The sequence below is a fragment of the Schistocerca nitens genome, chromosome 10, assembly GCF_023898315.1.
Source record: "Schistocerca nitens isolate TAMUIC-IGC-003100 chromosome 10, iqSchNite1.1, whole genome shotgun sequence".
Classification (NCBI taxonomy): domain Eukaryota; kingdom Metazoa; phylum Arthropoda; class Insecta; order Orthoptera; family Acrididae; genus Schistocerca; species Schistocerca nitens.
The window spans coordinates 17,242,002-17,265,602 of NC_064623.1; the positions used below are offsets into that span (position 1 = coordinate 17,242,002).

The window sequence follows — 23,601 nt, forward strand, 5'->3', positions numbered from 1 at the left end:
ATCAGCAGCAGCATCATCTAACCGGTCAGAAGTGATTTTCAGCATGGTAATTGCTGGTTAGATGTAGCTGTATTGATTGAAATGGCAGCCTTGCACCTGGATCTTACTGCAGAGTGACAAACCAGCATAATCATACTGGTTGAAGGTAGAAGAGACTCCTGCTCGATATGCTGGACCATGCCCTCATGAGTTTTGCAGAAGAATCCAATAGTGGCAACAAGTGGAGTAGTAAGACACTTGGATTTGCATTCAAGAGTACGGTGGTTCAAATTTTGCTCCAGACACCAATCCTTTGTTTCTCTAAATCACTTAAGCTAAATGCCGTAGTAGTTCCTTTGGAATGGGCATGGCCAGTTCCCTTCTCCTGTTTGAGATTGGTCTCTGTCTAATGATTCGTCCTTGACAGAACATTAAGCCCTAATCTTCCTTCCAGAAATGCCCCTAACCATTGTGAGATTTCTGCATGTGACGAATAGGTCCTTGCCGTTTTCTGTAGTTTGTCAGTTCATTCATCAGTTTGTAGATTTTGCAACTATTAAGCAGGTTTCCTAAGATCTGGGTCCTTTTGTGCCACTGCCTAAAGTGATTTTCAAAATCCAGCCATGCTATGTCAGACGGAGCGAGGTGGGACAGTGGTGAGAACATTAGACTCGCATTTGGGAGGACGATGGTTTTAACCAGTGTCTGGCCATCCTGATTTTGGTTCTCCTGTGATTTCCCTAAATTGCTTCAGGCAAATGCCGGCATAGTTTCCGTGAAGGACATGGCCGACTCCTCCCCCATCCTTCCCTAATGTGATGGGACCAATGAGTTTGCTATTTGGTCCCTTCTCCCAAATCGACCAACCAACAATGCTATCTCAGTATACACCCAATCCCATTTCTTTTTCCATGTTTAGTTATGTCCAATAATTGGATTTCTTCATTTGTTGCCTAGCGACTTTTTCCAGTTTCTACTATTTAGATGTTTCAAAAGCCCTCATTGCCCTCCTATCTTCTTTCCACATTTCAAGTTCTTGCCTTATAGTAGGCCACTTTAGATAATACACTTCATAATTTTTAGGGTTCCGTACCACTATCGGTGAAATGGAATCTTTATAGGATCACTTTGTCGTGCACCTGTCTGTCTGAATTTTAAAAAACCTTTTTCCTCCGGAATGGATAGATGTTTAAATTTGTATCGCATACTAAGGTCTATGGTTCCTTGGAGGTGTAAACAAATTGAAACTTCCAAGTCCATGCAGTCAAAAGATATGGGCATTTATGTCACATATTTTGATACTCACAAACTCCCTCGACAAGAGGCAAGATTTCACAGTACAGGTAAAGGGAAATTTCAAAATTTGTTTTCTTGAATTACATTAAACAAAAAAAACTTCATTCGTCATCAGATGTTAAACTTGACATTAAAACCTTCTTGAAAATCTTGGAATACATGGGAATTATATCTTGACAGTATCATTATTGATAACAGGGAAAAATGGTCATGATTCTCGTTTCCCAGAATGGGTGAACTGTCTCTACACATAATTAAGTTTGTATGCAACCCTCAGTGCATGAATCCTACTCTGCCTGGTCAATTATTTTTCTTAATCTCATGTTCACATAGGTACTGAAAATCATTGTCTCAGAGAATGCCAGATTTGCCATTGTTGTTCTTAATGCATTTGTAATTGCTTTCTATTGTACTTGTTATGTACTTTAAAAAATCTGACACATGTACCATTTTGTCTCCATGGAGCATTATTTTTAACCTTTCATTCTTTCCTACTGTCATTTTCTTTACATTTATTTTTCATTTCATAATCTTTTACTCATAATTCTGATCTCCTCTACCATTTCTTGAAGCTCCTATTCATCCTTGGCCAGAAGAACCCACATTTTCTACAGATATCTCTTGTTCCATAGCAACAATACCAGAGAAGGAAAGTTGCAACTCACCATATAGCGGAGATGCTGAGTCACGATAGGCACAACAAAAAGATTCACACAATTATAGCTTTCGGCCATTAAGGCCTTCGTCAGCAGTAAACACACATGCATGTGCACGCGCGCGCGCGCGCACACACACACACACACACACACACACACACACACACACGTAAATGCAACTTGCGCACATGTCTGCAGTCTCAGAGAGCTTAAACTACACTGCCAATTGCAGTGTAGTTTCAGCTCTCTGAGACTGCAGATGTGTGTGCAAATTGCGTTGGCGTGTGTGTGTGTGTGTGTGTGTGTGTGTGTGTGTGTGTGTGTGTGTACTGCTGACAAAGGCCTTAATGGCCGAAAGCTGACCTTTTTGTTGTGCCTATCGCGACTCAGCACCTCAGCTATATGGTGAGTTGCACTTTTCCTTCTCTGGTATTGTTAGATTCCATCCTGGATTTGCCTCTTTGTCGATCAGTAAACAACACTCAATCATATCTTCTCAATACTCTGTCATATTGAAGAGTGTTGTTGCTAGACAGTGGCCTTATTCTACATCTTCCTTCAATTCTACCCATTTGTTTTCTCATTGTTTCTGTCTTACTGAAAACCTCCACGTGTTTCCCACATACCTCCTGCCCAATATAGTGAGTTTGTAAGTGATCGTCTTGTCCACTATTTTATTTATGTGATTTTCCCACATTGTCAAAAGCTTTCTCTAAGTCGTTAAATCGCGTACAAACTCTTTCAGTTCTCAGTAAATCTCTCCTTGAATTTGTGAGCATCCTGCTGCATCATTTGTGCCCTTCAGGTTCCTTTTATGGGACCTATATGAAGGGGTCGGCAGTGCTAATTATCAATTTATGAAGGAGTAATTTGATTACATTATCTCTTCCGCTTTCAAATGCAGCAGTCGCTGCCAACAACTAGTTCCATATTTTCCAGTAGAAAATTAGGTCTGGTATATAAATTGGTTCGTTTTATTGTATTTATTTTCTTGTCTTTGAATTTAACAAAATATATAACGTGCAGCAATGCAATATACACTTGTGTTGGTTGGCACTTTTGTCTAGTATTCTTTGAAACATTTCTACATATACATCCATACTCCTCAAGCCACCCGACGATGTGTGAACAAACTCCACAAGATACGTAAATTATGGAGCTTTCACTTAGTTACTGCTGCATATGACTTTTGAGGGATGGCATTTTGAGAAGATTGAAGTTAAGTTTTCAGAATAGGAGGAATTTTCAGTTACTTCCCAGGACACTCATAAAGACTATCATATTTATTGGCGTTGCATTTGCAACAGATGTTTTAATTTTGGTTATCACTAAACTAATTTTGGTGTACTTTGTTTAGGATACCGGTTCACCTTCTACACCTACTGCCTCATCTGTGAAGCGTATTCAGAAGCTGAAAGCTTCTGCTGGTGAAATGTCACCTGTATCAGACCAGTCATCTGCTTCTGGCCCGTCCAACATCAAACAGGAGCCAATGTCTGTGGAAGAGGAAACCGATGGCCTGTCAGAGAGCAGTTCTTCAGGCTCTGTCAACAGAGACCAGGGCGCCACCCCTGCTGATACTTCAGGAGCTGTGGAGCAGAAAATCCCTCCAGCTATCGCTGGCCCCAGCGGGCTGAACAAACACGCAGGGCGTTCGCAGTCACACCTGAAACTCGCTCGCTCATTTCCTCGTATAAAGGTGAGTACCTTTCTTTACCCCTGTACTGCACTGCATGGGCACTCATAACCCAGTTGTTATAAAAAAAAATTGAAACTCATTTTATGAATGCCACTGAACATATTATTTTCAGAATATGTAAGCTTTCTGCTTTATTGCTGGACAATGCTATGTAGATTTGTGAAAATTACTTCAGTTAAATTCCCAAAAATGTTCACATGTACTGAAATTGTAAAAAAAATTTTGAAGTAGATAACCGTTTTGATTGACACTGTATAATGGAAGTTATAGTATTGATTTTAGAATGCTCTAAATGTTCAAAGTTGCATGACGTGTTAAAAAGAGTTTTTTTTATTCCTTTTCTGCACCACAAAAATGGCTATTTGTCCTAGTTCCTGTCGGATTTTGTTTCTTGACAGTGCCTAAACCAGATATTGGAGCTTTCGACCATCCATCTGAGATTGGTGCTCAATAACAGGTGACATTTTTTTGAAGCACACTTGTTTGTGTTTAATTCTGGGTGGCTTATTCAACTAGCCAGTTTTTTCCCTGTCACTACCCAGTTCAGTATGTTAGGTGAGGTGGTACTTGCTATACCCAGTTCAGTATGTTAGGTGAGGTGGTACTTGCTATTGTTCTCTCTCCATGACAACAGTACAGAAATGGAGAGGATTTTTGCTTACCAGCTACAGTATTATATTTGATAAACAGAATATATCAAGCAAAAGATTCTGTCTTCCTCTCCAAATTGTCTTTTCTCTGCCAATATATCTGTTGTCATATGTAATGTTTCCTCTTGCCGTATCTTTCTCTTTATGGTATTAAACATGTCTCTTGATTACCTACAAAATTATTACTTTCTTTCACTTAAATGCAGACAAAAATGCCTCTCTCTCTTTTCTACCATGAAATGGTGTTAGCGATATACCAGCATATGAATTGTGTGACTAAATGTAAATGTTGTGTGACTAGGGCCTCCCGACAGGTAGACCATTCGCCGGGTAAAAGTCTTTCGATTTGACGCCACTTCGGCGACTTGTGCGTCGATGGGGATGAAATGATGATGAGTAGGACAAAACACAACACCAAGTCCCCGAGCAGAGAAAGTATCCGACTCAGCCGGGAATTGAACCCTTAGGATTGACGTTCAGTTGCGCTGGCCACTCAGCTACCAGGGGTGGACAATTGTGTGACTTTTAAATAAAGCTCCTGAAAATTGTTTATATTGTCTGTAGGTAGGCAACATTTTTCATGTTTATTCCTGAAGTAATATTACAATATTACATATTGTTGACCTTCACTCCTTTCCATTCTTGTGTCGAGAATACATGAGCGTCGAGTTCGAGTCCACAATGCATGTGTTTCTTGCTTGCAGATTTTTCTCTATTCATTGAGTCAGACGGATCTAACCTTATCTGCTTTGATGTATAAAAGCATTGTCATTACATTTTTCTTTGTATCGCATAAATAATGGATTGGAAATATGGAGAAGATCCAATGAATTGTTGAGAGTTTCTCTGCAGTTTCATTTAGTAAGCACAAAAGTGTTGTACAACTGCAGTAGCAGAAACTAAAAGAAAGACATTAGTGTATCATAGTACTTTTTTCCCGCTCCCCTGAGACTGCAAAGCCATAGAAGACTTAATCAATATATTGCTTCCTCCTACATACATCTCACAAAAAGGCCATGAGAATTTGAGGCATTTGAGCTCAAATGGTCACTTATTAAAACTCATTGTTTCCACTCATCATTTGTGATTGTACCAGGATAGGGGGAGGGCAGGAGTGTTAATGGTGCATAAAGTACCGCCCCACACAGACACAGTAAGGCGACATTGCGGAGTGTAGATGGACAGACGTAGAAAAGGACATTCGCAGTGTTATGAATTCTCTCGTCCTCCCCTCTCCTCCACCTAATGCCTTTTATATATGTAAAAGACATTCAGTCTTTTGTCTTAGTTTCTGTTTCAGAAGACAGAATTCAGATGTGTTGTCCATTACCTTTGACCAATTTTGAGGATATGATTAACTGTGGTTTTTCTTCTGTGTCACAGTGATGCTCCTGGGTAACAGAAAGCATTCAATCTGTTGATTTTTGCCAGTTCTGTGTATGAAATTTCATTTTATCACTTGTGCTGCCAAGTTTTGATCTTTTTCTTGTTTGTCATCAGTCCCCATATTCATCTTCTTTTCCTCAGCTTTTGAAGTACCTTTATAGCCACCTGCACAGCAGTCTCAAAAAGAAGGGTGTATAAAATAACGTCTTGTGCAGATATTCCCATTTCATGAAAGTCTTCTCCAGTTTTAACCATTTTATGCCAGATGTGGTCCAATTATGCCACAAAATTGCCATGAAACATGGTAAATACATTCTAACATTTTGCCTCTCAGCCCACTTAAGAGTATTGCCTGTCATACTCCATCAGCAACATACGATAGACTTCATCACATTGCTTGTGTATATTTAATTGTGATAGTTGATTTTTAAGTAATTAATGGTACTAGAATGTGGTGCAGTTCTTCCGTGTTACGTGGAGTACAGATTTCTTTTTCAAATAACCTTTTTGAAGGGTGTGGTAAATAAAAATAGGCCATGATTCTTTTTGTATCCAATTTTCTGTGGTCCCACACTTCCTTCATCCTCCAAGGAGTGTCATTCGTTTTCTCCATTTCCATTTCCTGACCTCTTTTTTTCTTTCTGTGTAATCCTCTCTTTATGTTGCTTCTCTAAAAAATGTTCTGTTACCTTTTGTGTCCATTCTAATTCAAGTGTTTATCATATCTTTGTCATTTTCAGTGAACCAGGTTAGATTCGATTTGTAGCTGTTTAGTTAGTTTAAGATCTCCTTGGTTAGTCTATTACTATCCATTCAGTGTATGTGCCCAAATCACTGTAGTCTTCTTTTCATTATTACATCAGTAGCTGTTTTCATTTTCCCATGAAGCTTTCTGTTTGATCGTAATTTCAGCTTTGTTGTTACTTTTAGGTCCTTGTATTTTTCTTTAGAGTTCTGTTGATTGTATGTGAAAAGCTTTGCCCTAGTTCGTGACTCAAAGATGGATACTTACCTTTTCATTAACATTGCTCTGCTGTTGAAACCAATAAACCTTGCCCCACATATTGATTCAAAGGACAATATAAATGGCTCTGAGCACTATGGGACTTAACTAAAGCACAATATATTTCCTCAGTTATATGCTTTCGTTTTTATGAATGAATATAAAATTGGTTTAATAAAATTATGAAAAATCCAGGATGGAATGTAACAATATTAGAAAAGGAAAGTTGCTACTCAACATATAGCAGAGATGCTGAGTCACAGGTAGGCACAACAAAAGACTCTCACAATTAAAGGTTTCAGCCATTAAGAGCTTTGTCAACAATAGACACACACACACACACACACACACACACACACACCACACACACACACACACACTTTACAGTCTTTATCCTTTCTTCCTCAATTGCTCTTAACCACAGGTAATTTCTGTTAATGTCTCCATTTAAGGAATGGATCTTTAAATAGGCTTCCACTCACCATTGAGTAACATCAGAATGGTAAAAAGGGAAATAAAACGTAGGAATGACTAGGATTTTGGCTTTTATGCTGTCTTTTGCTCTCAGTGCATCATCTCAAACATTTTCACTGGGTTTTTGGTTTAACCTGCGTAGATGTATTCATTTGGCATTAGAAGACACTGAAGGGTATGTGTGCTTACTGACGAGGTGTGAGGTATGTGGGAAGTGCTTACTATAAGTGGCAGTTAGATTGGTTACTTTTTACCTCTCTCTCTCTCTTTCTCTCTCTTAGCCTGTATGAAACCATCCTCCATCTTTTCCTTTATCACAAATCATTTCATTGCTTTGTAAATTTTACACTCAGCTGCATCTATAATCTGTTTTCCATATTCTAGTCTTTGGTGTCCTCTACTCTTCCCCCCTCTCTGCCTACAGTTTTCCACAGAATTATTCCTGAGTACCTTATACCTGGTAGTCTTCTACTTGGAAAATCTGTTTTGATTGCGTGCCTTTCTTTAGTCATTGTGTATAGTTACACTTTCTAGATAGAATAATTTTGCACCTATAAGCTTCTGTTGTTGCCAATGTTGACATTAAGCGAGTAACTGCTCTCCTGTCTATTATTTTTCTTTGTTTTATCAAACAATGGAAAATCCAGGATGGAATGTAACAATATTAGAGAATAAAAGTTGCTACACACCATATAGCGGAGATGCTGAGTTGCAGATAGGCACAATAGCTTCATTTATTCTTAAATTATGAAGTGCACAAAGTGTGCTCTCTTTTCAGCAATATTCAGAGTCATTCTTACTTCCATGAGAATTTTATTGTCTGACAGCCTCATCAGTGGTGTATGTTCCATGTGTGCTTTTTGTCCTCTGGAATTTTATTTCATTTACTTGATCGTGCATCTTTGACACATGAGTTTAATGGCAGTGGTAGTAAGTCGCATCTCTTCCTTACATACTTCTTAACACAAACTTGTCTTTGCGCATCTTCTATTTTTTATTATACATATTTGCATTTTGTAAAGACCAGATTATTTTTATGCCTCTGCACTTTAGTCACACACGCCTGAAGATTAAGAAAATACTATTTCCCGTTGTTGAAAGCGTTCTGTAAGCCTGCCATAGATTAAAAAGTATCCCAATTCTTTCCCTTATGAAATACAAGTGCTGTTCAATAAGCAATGCAACACTTTTTTTTTTCTGAGAGCAGGTTAGTTTTATTCAGTTTTCCAGTACACCATATTATTCTCCACTCTTCTGGTTACAAAATCCTATTGTGGCCTTATGCCACATTATTGGGAGGGCGTGCCACGGTACCACTCTACCGGACAACATTGGAGCCGTCTTTCTGTATCAGTAACCTCCTCATAATCCACTTACTACTTCATGTGGAGAGCATTATTCATTGGGCCAAATGGATGGAAGTCGGAAGATGTGAGATTCAGGCCGTCTGGTGGATGAGGAGGAATAGTCCAGCTACGTTCTGTGAACTCTTCTCGGGTGCACAGATTTGTGTGAGAGAACATCAAACAGAATAACCTCTTCAGAGTCCCAAAATACCTTCACCGTGACTTTACTGGTCGAAGGTGCATTTTTAACATTTTCTTCGGAGGAGAGGAGGTGTGGTGCCCCTCCGGGGTTTGCTGTTTTGTTTCTGTTTGAAGTGATGATGTTTGACAAAAAAAAAAAAATGTTGTCACAATCAGCCCTGTAACACGCAAGCAAATTGTGCACGACAGGTCCTGTGTTGCTCTTTATGGTCTTCCGTTGGGGGGCAGGAAACCCAGTGGACACACACCTCCGAGTACCCCAACTGGTCAATGAGTGTCTCAGTACCACCAACAGAGACTTCCAGTTGAGCAATGAGGTGTTTGATTGTGATCCATCAGTCGCCTTGAATGAGTGTGTCTGCACGTTCCAACATTGCAGGAGTCACAGCTGTGGTAACTGGTCATCATGCTGGAGATCAGACAGGTTTGCGTGACCTTGTTGCGATGATAATAGGTGCCTGGCCCAATGTCTCACTGCCAGCTCCCTGTAGACATCCTGCAAGGGCCTATGAATACTTGCCATGCTCTGGTTTCCACCAAAAGGAACTCAGTTACAGCTATCTGCTTGGAGCACCTATAGTACAGACACCATTTTGAAGGCTACATATAGTGCCACCACCAGTCAGAACTTCATGAAACTATATTGGCTGAAGTGGGAATATTTCATGATGTCCCCAACAAAATCCACATTTTTCAACCAAAATGACTGAGAAAAAAAGGTGTTGTATTACTTATTGCATGCCCCTCATACTTCTCAAATATATTTTCCTGTCCTGAAACCACAGTCACCAAAGCCAATAATGTCTTAAGTTTTTTTTTATTTCTGCTCTCTGGACTGTGCTTTAGAAGTGTCATATGATGGTCAGTGTTCAATAGCTTTGACAGTTACTCACTTCACTTCTTTGGTAATGGGATGGCTTTCCTTGTAAATCCGATAATAATCTACCCGTTTCATAGATATTTGACACTAGCTCAAATAATTTTCTAGTTCTTGTGTCTTTCACACATTTCAGAAGCTCTGAAGGTGTGTATTGACTTCTGAATTGCTTGATCTCAGATCATTCATTGCCCTCTCCAACTCTGGCTTCATTTCTAGAGCACACATTTTTCCCATCAATTTCCACCTCATCACACTTCAAGGCAGATGTTCTCTGTCATCCAGGCATTTGACACATTCCTTCTTTGTAGTTGCTAATTTAAGGTGTTTCCCATCTGCATGTCATAGATTGGCACCTTTACTTTTGCCTTATCTAAAATTGTGCCTAATCTTTCTGTATAACATGTCTGCAAACTTTTGGAGCTAGTGGATCCTTTTTCTGGTGGAAGGATTGAAGGGGAAAGAAGAGGGGCGAAGGAAAAGGATTTCTGGTGAATAAGTCTACCCTGATCCGTGGTTATGGGTGACTTTCTTGAAGTCTATCCTTTCCCTAAACATCACCAAACATATTCCTTCACCCCTCTTCCTTCCCCTTCAACTGTTCTGCTAGGAGGAGGAGCCACTGGCTGCAGAAGTTTACAAACTGTAATACCGTTTATACGTATGTTCTCATGCCACTGCTGAGTGAGTAGATTTTTTAATCAATCCAATTACATTGTATTTTCAAAATCTGACTCTTTTTGTTTATGTATATCATGTCAATTTTTTCTACAGTCTATGAAAAGGTTTCTAACATACAGGATGTCAGAGGAAGCAGCAACAGTTGAAATTCATCATCACGCATACAGGGTGTGATAAGCAAGCAAGTAGTGTGCAGGCGACTCTGTGAAAGCAAAGAACTGTGAGACTCAGTTGTTGTTGTTTCCTACTGGTATCTTGGTCGGGGAAATTGCAATAGACATTTCAGATTAAGGCTCAGAGTTTTCAGCACAGTTAACCTAATTGAGTTCATTGTTTGGCTATATACTGTTCACCAACAAATAAATTTTCTGCAGCCATTGCATTTGGAAATTTTTGGCCGTGTATCTCATTATGCTGATTTTGCTAGCTCCAGTTTCCATCTTGTTTTATCTGCAGAAGCCCTTGTTTGGTCAACATACTTGCAATGCTGAAAGATTGTGTAAGCCTTTCATGTGCCGATTTCAAACATAGCAGGCAGACTGCACAAAACTTGTACGAATTGTGTTGTGAATGTTTCAATTTTTTGGCATAATATATTGAAGTAGGTGAGAGGTTGCTGCATTTGTTTTTTGAACAGTATTTGTAACAGCTATGTTTCCTCTGTTTGTAGCTTTAGGGAAACATACTTTTACGCAATCATAGTATTTGCGTTGCTGCTTCAGTGCTCAGTCTGTAAATAAATTTGACAATAAGGTTTAGTAGTATGGATAAAAAAATCTACTCGCCAAGTGGTGACAAGAGAACACACATACATCTATTAAAAAGGTTTTACTTATGCAAGCAACCTGAGCCTATGGCTCCTTCTTCCAGCAGAAGAGTTGGAGGGGAAGGAAGAGGAGTGAAGGGAAAGTAACTGGAGAGCTTTAGGAAAAAGGAGTAGAGTTCGGAAAAGTCACTCAAAACCCTGGGTCAGGATAGACTTACCTGACGGGATGAGAAGGAAAGACTGATGAATAATAATATATAGATCTACCCCCTTCCCTATTTGTAGTCGAATTGAATCACCTCTAAAATGGACAAATACTCAACAATAGTACTCATTTCTACAGGAGACAAATTATGCTAACAAAAATAAGTTCGCACAGAATACTTGAAATGCAGCATAACAAATGAGAAATAAAATGTGAGATTCAATCATTCTACAACACTGTTTATTTTCAGTTGGCTAAAGTGTTAATCCGAAGTGGTAAGAGTTTCTCAAGTCAGCCACAGGGAGCTGTGAGGGCTAACATTGTTTTCATTCAGTTTGCTTACGTTATCAGCACTTAAGAACTGTAAGTTGCTGTAATTTATAATGGATGCAAATTACAGCCATGACTGTTGAGAAATGTAGCTGTATGAGTTTGTGACACACAGTTTGTTCGCGCAGGAAATAGGACATTAATCTTAAGTTGCTGGTGATTCGTGAAACAGAGGCCACAGACAGCTGTGCATTAGGAATGACATTCAGTGTCACAGATGTGAATGTTCATAGATGGCATTAGATAAATAACAAATTAAATAAAACCAGTTATACACGCCAGCCAGAGGGGATCAGGGGATAAAAGCAGGGTAGGTTTCCTGAATTGGAGTGCCGTGTTGGTCAGTACTTGCAAGAGAAACACAGTGAAGATTTCTTGAATATTTGATGAACTACCGAAGTGAAGGTATTGGAGATAAGAGGCATTCTCCTCATGTATGTGTCACGAAATTCAAAGCAGGTACAGTGAATGCCTGTATGTGAGGAAAATGAAAAGGGCTGGGTTTACGTTATGGTGCAGAACACCAGCTCAGTGACTTCCAGATCTGTTTTATGAGAAACTATTTGAATTTCGGTCTCATGTAATGGATCTGTACAAACAGCATGACTATTTGTTAGACTGTATGTGCAATGGAGATCAGACACCTGCCTATTTTGATATGCCGTAAAACATTACTGTTAACATGAAGGACGTCAGAAGTATTGCTGTAAAATTTTCTGGCAATGAAAACGCCAGAATAACAGTAAAGCTGGGTGCACTAGTAGATACAAAGAACTGATGGAACTAGGTCTTTGTGATGAGTACATTTTGTGGGATTGCCTCAGAAAATAAATAGAAGTATGTAAAGTACAACAAATTTCTAATGTTTTCATCTCCAAAATAACCAATGACATGTAGAGTTATTGATGCTGAAGTAAGTGCTTGAGATGATGTATAATATATGATTTTCAAGTTCTCATCAATATGTGCACCCAGGTAGTTGTAGAATTAGTGTCACGTATTTCCTTTCCCCTGGTGCTGTGTTACTGATTGTGGTGTATCAGGTCTTGTACAGAATTGAATGATTGGTGGACCATTTGCCGAGACACTGATTAGTAATACTTTTGAATATTTCATTTATTGTACATCCTGTTTTTGCAGCTCTGTTGGACTCAGTTATGATGCTTTAATTATGAGCAGTGACCACTGTTTGTGCTTTCAGTGTATCATGTGAGAATTCATCGAACATGTGGCAACAGTAATTGCGTTACGGCTGTCTTCCAGGGGTTTAAGTAAATGTAATGTTCACATCTCTGACTCAACGAGGACTTTCCACAACAGGTAACGTCACCGAGGTCAGGCCGCGGCAGAGGTCAAACTTCTCCCAGAGGGGGCGGTGTGAACCGAGGTGTGACGTCACAAGCAGGTGGCAGTGGTGGAAACATGGAAATAGGCATGCTGCCACCAATGTGGAAAGACAAGGACGGGGCTTCCACTACAAAAGTCCTCAGCAGCCCGGGAGCCGCACCTGCACTCCAGTCTACACCGTCGAGGGGACCCGGCAGGTTACCGCGTGGGGGCAAGGGCGGTGGCCAGGTGGCGGTCCCTCCAAAGTGAGTACCTTTGTGTTATCTGATTCTTCTATATGTATCAGTGTAAAATAATCTGTAGGTGGGCTGCTGGACACGTACTGTGCAGCTCTCAACCAGAGACTGGTGAATTAGTGTGTGGGGATGTGAAATTGTAACATGTTTGTAATGTGCTAGTTATCATTACATCTGTCATAGTAGTTTTGTAGGAGATGACTAAAAATGAAGAGGGGATGGGATTTTAATAGATGCTGCACATTGTGTGACAATTCATAAATGAGCTTCTGTGTTGTGCTTTTTGTGTTTTTATTGAGTAGAGTTGTAGTTTTTTCTGCCTAAGTCATCACAAAGGTAACATTCAACACGATTTCACTTATCTGTTCCTTAACGGACACACAAACGATGAATGTCCCATGCGTTCATAAAATGCACAAATTTTAGAAAAGGAAAAACAGAATTTCAGCTTATTCTTACAAAAGAATTGACTCTAAGATAAATCAGCAGTGCAGTACACAGTTGTTGGTGGCCTGTATGTGAGAGATATGTCATTTTCATGTTCAGTGCCTTGTATTGACTCTTCTTATGCTCTGGTAGATGTGCTGTTCGTTGTTTGGGTCACCCGTATTTGCAGAGCTGTTCCTGGTGAAAAAAAAAAAAAGTTTGCTTTTCATCTGTTCACACCAGTGAGACAGCTAAAATACTAAACTTATCGTTTTTTAAAAGAAGGGGGAGGGAGAGATTCACTTTACTGCTCGACCATCATACTTTCTTTGTGCATCCTTCTGCTATCTGTAACAGTGCTGAATCTCTAGTCACATGAAATTTTAATCATAACTCTCCACCATTTTTCGAACACTGATTCTTAGCCTGCAAGTATCCTCTAGATCTTCCGTCCACGATCATGTCCTGCAGAACACCTGCCTTATGCCCAAACAATCATTCAAGTGTGAGAGTTTCAGTTCCTACTGTTGTCACTCTGGTTATGTTTCATAGTCTGCTTCTTCTACTACTTTATGCAACTGTGGCACTAAACCACAAACTCCCCCATTACATGTCCTTTATAACTGACTTACTCTAATTACTCAATGAAGAACAGTGTGTTGCAATGAAAACATTGTTAATCTGCATACATTGCTGCAGATTTTTGTCTCTGCACGTTATGACTCTCGCTTTAAATTTTGAATGTGTGTCATTCAAAGTTAGTTTGTGCTGTTGTTGTAAGTGATCATCGAGGAGGACATTGTGGGAATGCTACATGACCGCAAGCGCATCACAGAAGTTGTTTGCCATTTGCCCCCTCTGATTTTAAACCGTGTGTCGAGCATGTATTAGTCTTGCGTGGTTAACTGTGATGAGTGCCTTTGCAGTCTAGTTTTGTTGTTGTCTTATTATGGAGGGCTGTTGAATGAAAGGAAGTGTAAGAGTGAAACCCATAGCCTACCCTCATATAGCACGGAGTAGCGTAGCTGAACTTCGCAATTCTCTCACTGACCAGTCGCAGTTGACAGTGTCTTAACTTGTTTGATCGAGTACACAATGAAGACAGGTTTGAAATTTAGTGTAGGGATTTGGTGCATAGTTTGATGATCGAGTGCCACTTTTCCTCCCATTATCTTACAAATACTAGTGATGAATATTTTTTCTCTAACCAAATTGAGAATTGCAATGTTTGATATAAACACTGCTGCAGTAGGATACATAGTGCCCCATCAAGTATAAGCTGTGCTTGCTTCCCTCGCCTTTTTACAAGGAGGAGATACGTGTGAATACTAGTTTACTAGTTGTATATTCAGCAATTTAATACATTGTAGGCATTAGTTTTTTGACCATTTTATTGATGTCTAAAATATGGTAGTTAATTTCATTTGTAGAGCATTATTTAATTCAGATTGCCAGCAGAAAATACACCCATAACATTGAAATTATGCACACTTTGGTTCTGAAAATATTTGTCAGGTGATAAAACACAGTTAGTAGAGAATGCTATATACAGGAAGGCATGTTGTACAATGCCTTTTGCATATTCATTCTACACTTCAGATTTTAGAGTGTACGAAGTGCCAGTGTTGCTTTTGATAGTATTTAGTGTGGGATTATATTTGTTATTGTGTAAGTGGATCAGTGCTACCCAAAGTTTCATAAGTCATGCAGTCTTAATTTACAAATATTCTCATAATTCATAGTTAGATTTAACTCGGTGATTAATTTTGGTTCTTTTTGTTTTATATCAGCTGTATTGCTTACATTCTAAAGACGTTTTGTATAGTTCAATACACTGAACACAGTAATTAAAAAAAAATACACTGTCAACATTTTTTCTTTGTCAGAGACAGTTTCTTGGTATGAAGTTCAGTCTCAAATGTTTCAGCATCCTGTCCAGCGTATAAATTTGAGATTGTTTACCACACACATTTTTGGCATGAAACAAAAAATTGAGAGTTGTGATAACTGTTAAAAGTTCAGTGTGGCTGTTGTATAAAAACAGAACTTCCTTTTTTGACTAAAAGTCTCACCAATTTTGTTTTACTAAATTTATAGACTTATGGTATATTTTGAGCTCTGTATGCAGTAGGCGATCAACTATTGTCAGATATATGGGTGCATACTGTGCTTAGGAATGATTTCGTACATACTGACACATGGTGAAATAATATACAAATCGTTCCCTTTCCTTTGGATGCATCAGTTATGGTGGTAACCCTTTTGTTAAATTCTTTAGTACAGCTTTGATGCAGAACAAATATAAGTGGAATCTCTTGTAGCTGCATTCTCTTTGAAAGTTTTGTGAGATTTAAAAATTTCATAGCAGAAAATTGCCAACATAGTGAGACTAACAGTAGATATCTAGCTTCACTTGTAAAGATATAAATAAATTATAAAGACAGCCATTTTATATTGAAGTATGATAATACTATATGTGTGAACAATTTACCATAGCATTTGTCTGATGGTTAATGCTGAATGATTTTTGTCTTAAAATGTCTCTTCTGCCTTTAAGTATATTTAAAAACTACCAGTAAGTTTTTAGTAGGTTGTGTTTATTTGTATTTACTGGCACTCGATTGGTAAATAAATGAGGTACTGCATATCAGCTGATTTCTCCATGCCCAAAGCTAATCAGACCTGTTGTTATAACACAGAATTGCTTTCTGTTTAAGTCCACTGCCTCAGTTCTGTATCTTTGTCGAATGTGACTTTCCAGTTCCTTTCATTCACGTGTGCATTATTTAACGGTCCAATTTTACTTTGCATGGAAAATGTGGTCTTTCCTACGCGCATTAAAAAGTATTGGGTCGGTTATGTTTAGCTCAGTGTACATATTCTTTTTAGAGTTATCCTTTCACACTCATCCCCCGTGTTTCCACCTTTCATTCCTACGTTCCCTCGAGATCTGAAATTCAGGGGAACGGACCAGCGACGTGCCAGCGCCGAACAGAACCCCCGGTTTACAGGGTTTGCACAGTAAATGCAGGAGCGACAGCCACAGCGACGGTGAGTGTGACCACCGGTGAAACAGTTTTGGGACCGGCAAAGAAGTACGGAGTCTGTACCATCCAGTGCCCAGGTTTGCTGGGGACGGTGCCATCGCTGCAGTGCCAACTCTGTCTCTGCCTGTACCACTCGGAGTGTGTGGGCCTCGGGTCTATTAACACCAGCATGCGTAACTACATCTGTAAGGTTAGTTAAGACTCCTTACTCTTTACGTTGTGTAGTTTTGAGAGTGAAACTGTAGTTTTGAGTGTGAAGCAATAATATTATTCTTTCATTTAGCACTGAAAGGTGTGCCAGAATGTATTATCTTCCTGATATTAAATGGATGTGCTAGGCTGAGGCCTAGGAAGTGGATGAGAGAACAAGTGACTATAGCTTTGGTTTCGTCTGTAATGTGAGATCAGATAGCTTTTAGTATTGTACATTAGACTGAGCTTGGCACATGTCATCTGTCAGGAGGGTCCAGTAAGTTTCTAAGCTTAGCTTAGTGTTTACTTTTTATATTCTTATAATGGACCACATATAGGTTGCTCTTCTTTGATAATGATGTAATTGTAGCTTGCTACATGCATAGTTCTTAAACGGTATATAATTTGAAATGACTGTATCTACTGTAGATTTAAAGAGAAGTGCTGATGTGATGCCATCATTCAGTTTTACATTCTCGCATTCTGGCTGCACCGTAGGTGTGTGTGTGTGTGTGTGTGTGTGTGTGTGTGTGTGTGTGTAGATAAATATATTTATATTATGAAGTGTATCTGAGAGTGATTGATCCTCCAGATTGCAAGTGAAAGTATACCTAGGCTTGTGGTGACTGACAAACAGGTGTGCATTGTTGCAGAAGGCTGTTTGTTCCTATTGGTTTATGTGCTAGATACACTAACCCATCTTCAGGCCATACAATCACTTATATGAACATATGTCATGTAATGCAGGATTTGTGTAGTATGAGCATGACCCAGTTTGGGAGCATTTTGTATTGTGCCGGTCTTATTACTCAATCTTTAGTCTTCATAGAAAACCATTGTGGCAATAGCAGGTCTGTGTTTGTGTGTTTCAGACAAACCTATTCAATCGTCAGAATGGGATAAATTTCATTTATTGACTGCTGTATACCTACAGAAAATATAGCATTATTTTCCCCCGAAAAAAGCTTTATTGTCATTTGCAATTTGTGATGAATATTTTAGCAGCAAATAGACCCCTTTTTTCTTAATATCTTAACACTAAATGTAATCAAAAATAAAAAATGAAAATAAAAATGCAGATTACTCTTAGTTTTTTATCTAATACAGCTTTACTTTAATGGTGTTGTGCTATGCCAGTGAATGTTGCTAATTTATTTTATTTCATTAATTTAGAACTGCCAGCTCGAGAAGGATAAGAAGTCGACCTCCGTGACCACGACAGTCGTGACTGCTGCACCCCCTCCTTTAACACCCATCAGTTCCCTAGAAGGCCCAAAAAATGGTCACAGTTCTGTTAACAGTTCTACAATGAGAGGTGCACAGCCAAGTGGCGTACTGCCCCCACTGAGACGATTTCCTAGACAGGACAATAAGACCTCACTGGCACCATTTGCTGCCCCTACTGCAGCCTGTGCCCCTCTGTGCTGCTCTGTATCCACTAATACGACTGGAACGATGACTAGCGCCGTCCCCACCTCGGCCACGTCGGCTTCTACGAAGTTCGTTATGGTGCCGACATACGTGCAGACCGAACAGTCCTCGGCACGACCCGGTGCTCCGCCCCCACTCGCACGACTGCCGAGGCAGGATGGTAAGACTGCGCCTGTGGGCATCGCTGCTCCTAATGTGGCTTCTCTCTCCCTGTGCTCGTCCGTTCCTACGGGTACGACTGGTACAACGTCCTTCGTGGGGGCCGCTTCTTCCCAATCTCCCTCTCCGAAGTTAGTCATGGTGCCGACATATGTCAAACTGGACCAGGCCGACAGAGCTACGCAGACACTGACGAATGCGGTAACTACGGTGTCCATTGTGGGCTCTGTCACTACTTGGTTGCCACCCTCGTCCCAGATACGCGTGTCAGGACCTGGGGGCTGCCTGAGGCCCCCACTCCCGGCGGTGTCCCCCGCTGCTGCGACACTGACCGGTTGCCCGCCACCCCCTCCCCCTGTCTCCCAAGGGCTGATGAGAGCCGGCGGGCGACGCTACATCGTATTGCCTAAGCACAATGTGCTCTCCGTGTCTCCTGCCGGGGCGACTCTGACCACCCGTCCAGCAGGCCCCGATGCGGTCACGGCATTTTCCGCCTCCCGGGGCATGACCCCCCTTTGCGACATCCGTTCGCAGTTGCCCCCTTCGACGCAGACGGCGTACCTGATCGGAGCCCAGAATCCGCCCGGAGTGCTTTTGGTGCCCGTGCTGGGGTCGCCGGGGGCCAGTGTTCCGGGCATGGGGGCGAGCCTGCCCATGAACCAGGACAAGCAGCAGATCCTCCTGGTGAATGGTTCTCCTGCCGGAAGTCCTGGAGGATTTGTCCTGTCGGCGACAGCGGCCACTGGCATGTGAGTGTCCACAGACATTGTTTAAGAGTTTCTTCTGTCGCCTGTCGCACAATTATTTGTTGGAATCATAACTCTTCTTAGTATTAAACAATATTTGCACATGTTGTAAGTAGTAAGTTTAGTTACATTCGTAGTATATATCTGGATGAACAGACCAGAAATAAAAATATAATTTCCTTGTATTGGTGTAAGACTTTCTTTGTGTTCTGTAAAGATATTGTTATATCAGATACATTACTACTGTTGATGCAATCTTAGGTTTAAACCCAGCTTATCCTCTTGGTCATCCAATGTTTTTCATCCTTCCTGTGCAAAAACGAAGGAAGACCTCATACCACTTGTTGAATTGTCACTGTGGCTGTGTAAAATAAATTGGTTACTTTTATTTTCATCTGCTCACTAAATTTATTTTTAGATAAGTTGAAATATGTCCCAAAAACACATTTATCTGCATCCTAACACTAATACATATTGTGGAGAGCCTTCCGTCATTCCTACCCAGTTTGTTTTTAACCCAAGATGAAAGTGTCAAACCCACTGTGACTTGGTACTGTGGTGTATGTATGGCTTGTTTGAGGTGGTGGTGGTGGTGGTGGTTGTGCCCTAAACATAATTTTTAATGGGAACCCCAAGCACATTTGTATCATTATTAAGCACCAAAATTTGTTTCCAAGTTTAAATCTTTTTTTATTCAAAAACAGGATGTGGTAGTGAAGTATTTGACATGCTTTTTAAGTGTTAGTTTCTTCCAGTTGTCAAATACAATTTTCAATAACTGTAGCGGTGGTATCTGTATGTTCCTGTTATTGGTCTTGATTCTGCTAGTTAATTTTTAAAAACAAGAATACTGTGCTTCGTTTTGTGTGTGTGTGTGTGTGAGAGAGAGAGAGAGAGAGAGAGAGAGAGAGAGAGAGAGAGAGAGAGAGGGGGGGGGGCATGAACTTTTGGGCATACAGCAGAGCATAATGTAGCACATTTTGTGTACATGGCATCCCCTTGAGATATTTGACTATCATTTAAGCTTAATATGCCCTTCTGCCATCTTTTTGAGAGTCCTGTGTTAGGATTTTAATAAAAAAATTGCAGCTATTGCATTTACATTTTTTTAATGTGTAATTTGTATCTCTGGGCAAGCTATATGACTGGAGAATGCTGAATTATGTTATGGCTTTGGTGAGTTGGTTCATGGGCATACTACATCCATTGTAACCGTGCACTGTGGCAATCTTACTAACCTTGTGGCTAGTCTACACTGATCAGCCTGATCATAATAGCACGTGGACCAGACATTGTGCCTTTGTCCATGTGTAGTACTTTCAGTAAAGCTCCACTTCATTGTAGTAGTATGTGGCATCTGGTCTCAGCCATATAGCATCAAATACCAATACACGGGAACACAATTGCTGTGTATCACAAGTTAGCAGTTTGTTTATCTCTGATTTGGTGCTCAGTGACACCCAGTTGCGTTTGGTGGGATTAACAAATGTGGGAATTAAGCATAATCAAATTTCACAAGCTACTGCAGCATGCGCAGTTTGTACTGTGAAACATGGTGTTTTATAGGGAAGTTGTTGACCATAAAGTGGTCAGTTATAATACTAACTTAATCAACGCTTTTATGGTGTTACTACCACAAGTTACAGTGAGGCCCAGTACACTCCTACAAAACAGATGTGATTTATCTATCAGTAGTGGCCACTTCTTGTACTTTCACACTACATATGGTATCTTTATGTTGTGACATGTTTCATGAAAATACAGACCTTTCCCTGTGCTCCACCAGAAAGAGTTGTATGTAATATGTGAGACAACAGATACAAGACTGAGGCTGACAGTGTGTGTTGTTACTAATTACATTCCAGTTATGGTTACCTTCAAAATAAGATCCATTTGAGTCCACACAAATCTGCATCTGTCATATTGCTCAAAACATACAAATCATTTTCCATTGGGCTGCACAGGTGCTCCTTTGTTGTGTTTGCCTTCCTGCACAGCACAAGGACAGATATGGAGTAAGTTGTAAGTTATGTCACTGAGTTGACCAACTGATATAGTATGTCATACTGTAAGGGTGCAATTAGGGATCAAGTAGCAGTCACAGTAAAACCTGAATGCAAACTAGCTTTTTCCTGTTACATAAAGATTGTGTTTTATCTGTTTTCATCTTGTATACATTATCACACCTGCACAACATACAGTAGTCTGTGAATGACTGAATGGTGTGAATATTTGTAGTATGTGTTATGCTGACAGACTGACATAAGTGGTGTGCGCTCTGTCATTATAGGAAGAATTTTAGCAATCTTGCATGTGTTTCTGTACATAATTCCTTTCTTTTGAAGATACAATAATGCGTACTTTGTTGTAGTCTGTACAGGGTGTACATAAAGTCCGGGAACATTTTCAATTATTTATTGCACAGGCACTAAACATTGTACAGATGTCATACATATTGCATTTTGAAGAGAAATTCTGAAAGTTTTTTTTATGAACATTCGATATGCGAACCAGGAGTGACCCGGCAGACGTCAGTATGATAATCGAATTCTTGCCATACCCGTCCTTGACTGTGACTGTGACAGTCAGTCAGTTCCTGTATTCTCTCCCGGAGCTCTGCTACGTCATGTGGTAGAGGCGGTACATACACCAGATCTTTAATGTGTCCCCACAGAAAAAAGTCACACGGAGTGAGATCTGGTGAGACGGGAGGCCATTTTGTTCAGGTACTCATGAACTGCACGATGAAAATGTGGTGGAGCCCCAACCTGCTGAAAGATGAACGGATAGTCTGATTGCATTTGAGGCATCAGCCATTGCTTCAACATGTCCAGGTAGGAATATCCAGTGACAGTGCTCTCGGCGAAGAAGAATGGCCTGTACAGTTTTCGACGTGACAAGGCACAAAAAACAGTTACGTTGGGGGAATCACACTCAAATTCAATGCATTTGTGTGGATGCTTTGTACCCCAGATTCAACAGTTATGGCTGTTCACATTTCCTTCAGTGAGAAAAGTGGCTTTGTCGCTAAAAATTAAGCAATCAGCAATGCCATCCCCATCCTCATTCAGTTGTTGCAACTGCAAACAAAACTCAAAACGCTTGTCTTTGTCGTCGTCATTGAGCTTCTTCACTAGCTCCAATATGAATGGTTTCATAGACAGCTTCTGTCGCAGGACTTTCCACACAGTCACTGAAGCCGTTTCAAATTCACGGGATGCACGACTCACCGATTTCTTTGGAATCCTTATGATTGGCTCTTGTACGCCCTCCACATTCACTTAACTCACACTGGGGTATCCGCTTCTCTTTGCGACCCGTCGTAACGAATTTGTTGTGCCAATGGTAAATTATCTTCCTTGTTCGTGGCTTCTTACCGTACTTGGTTCTAAACATCCGTTGAACAGCTGTAGCACACTTGTTTTTGTTGAACTTCAACACACGGAAAGTTCACTCTGCACCTGAACTTGCAATGTTTGCGACTAGCACTGACTATCGGCAAATTACCAAACTACGCTGTGGTGGTATACATGAAACCAAACTTTCAGGGTTTCTCTTCAAAATGACGTAAGTATGATGTCTGTACAGTGTTTGGTTCTTGTGTAATAAATAATTGAAAGTGTTCCCGGACTTTACGTACACTGTATAATAAATCTGATTACTCTTACTACTTCATATTTAGCATTGCAGTTTTTACAAACCAGAACTTAAAAATTTAAGTGAATTCACAAGGCTATGTTAATACCAACAATTAATATAATTTGCCATTATCTCAGTTTACTCCAACCTGTGACGCACTCATTGTGAACTCTTATTTGTAATAACACATACACTAATGCTGTAGTTCTATTCCAACCACCATGCCCAATGAGGTTGTGTGATGTTATTGGTGGTTGCCCTAATGTTCCCTGTCGAGTTTGGCAGTGTAACTGTAAAGAATGGCATTAACCTGTGCTTTCATGAAATGTCACAATTCAGTTAGAAATCACACATTAAAAAATTCTTCAATATTTAGTCATTAAGATGGTGGTAAGATCCTGTATTTATCTCAAGTTTTGGTGGAAATATAGCTTTATGACATCATCCAATTACTTGCAGCCAGGACACCATTAATATGATTATGTACACCATGTAGTTAAAATGAAAATATTAATGGTAGGGATATGATTAGTATGTCACAAATTTCAAAATAATTTAGGAGTTTCAGCTTCTTTCAACATTGCACATATGTTCGTAAAGTAAAACAAATAAAATGTACTAAGCAGAAATGTTGCAGTGATAGTTGGTCAATGGCTTACATCTTTTTTTTTCGGGTGGGGATGGGATAACAAATGAAAATTAATTGTTCCAGATTTATATTTTGTGCATTGTAGAAGGGTTTTGTAATATTGGGTAGTACTATTTGCCTTTCACAGAGGGAAAACTTGGACAGCTTTCCAACAGTCGTGTCATGACAGTCTGTTTCTGT

General features: G+C 39.9%; 1 protein-coding gene across 2 annotated transcripts in view; it reads left to right on the top strand.

Moving 5' to 3' along the window:
* LOC126210592 (uncharacterized) overlaps nt 1-23,601 on the top strand; it is a 188,528-nt gene that overhangs the window by 97,065 nt on the left and 67,862 nt on the right. Inside the window, exons 7-10 of one of the 2 annotated variants that reach the window (XM_049939860.1) lie at nt 3,289-3,630; nt 12,870-13,141; nt 16,570-16,795; nt 17,971-19,136. In XM_049939860.1, coding sequence (XP_049795817.1) covers nt 3,289-3,630; nt 12,870-13,141; nt 16,570-16,795; nt 17,971-19,136 — 2,006 coding nt within the window. The remainder of the gene's footprint in view (nt 1-3,288; nt 3,631-12,869; nt 13,142-16,569; nt 16,796-17,970; nt 19,137-23,601) is intronic. The other variant, XM_049939861.1, reaches the window with a different exon arrangement.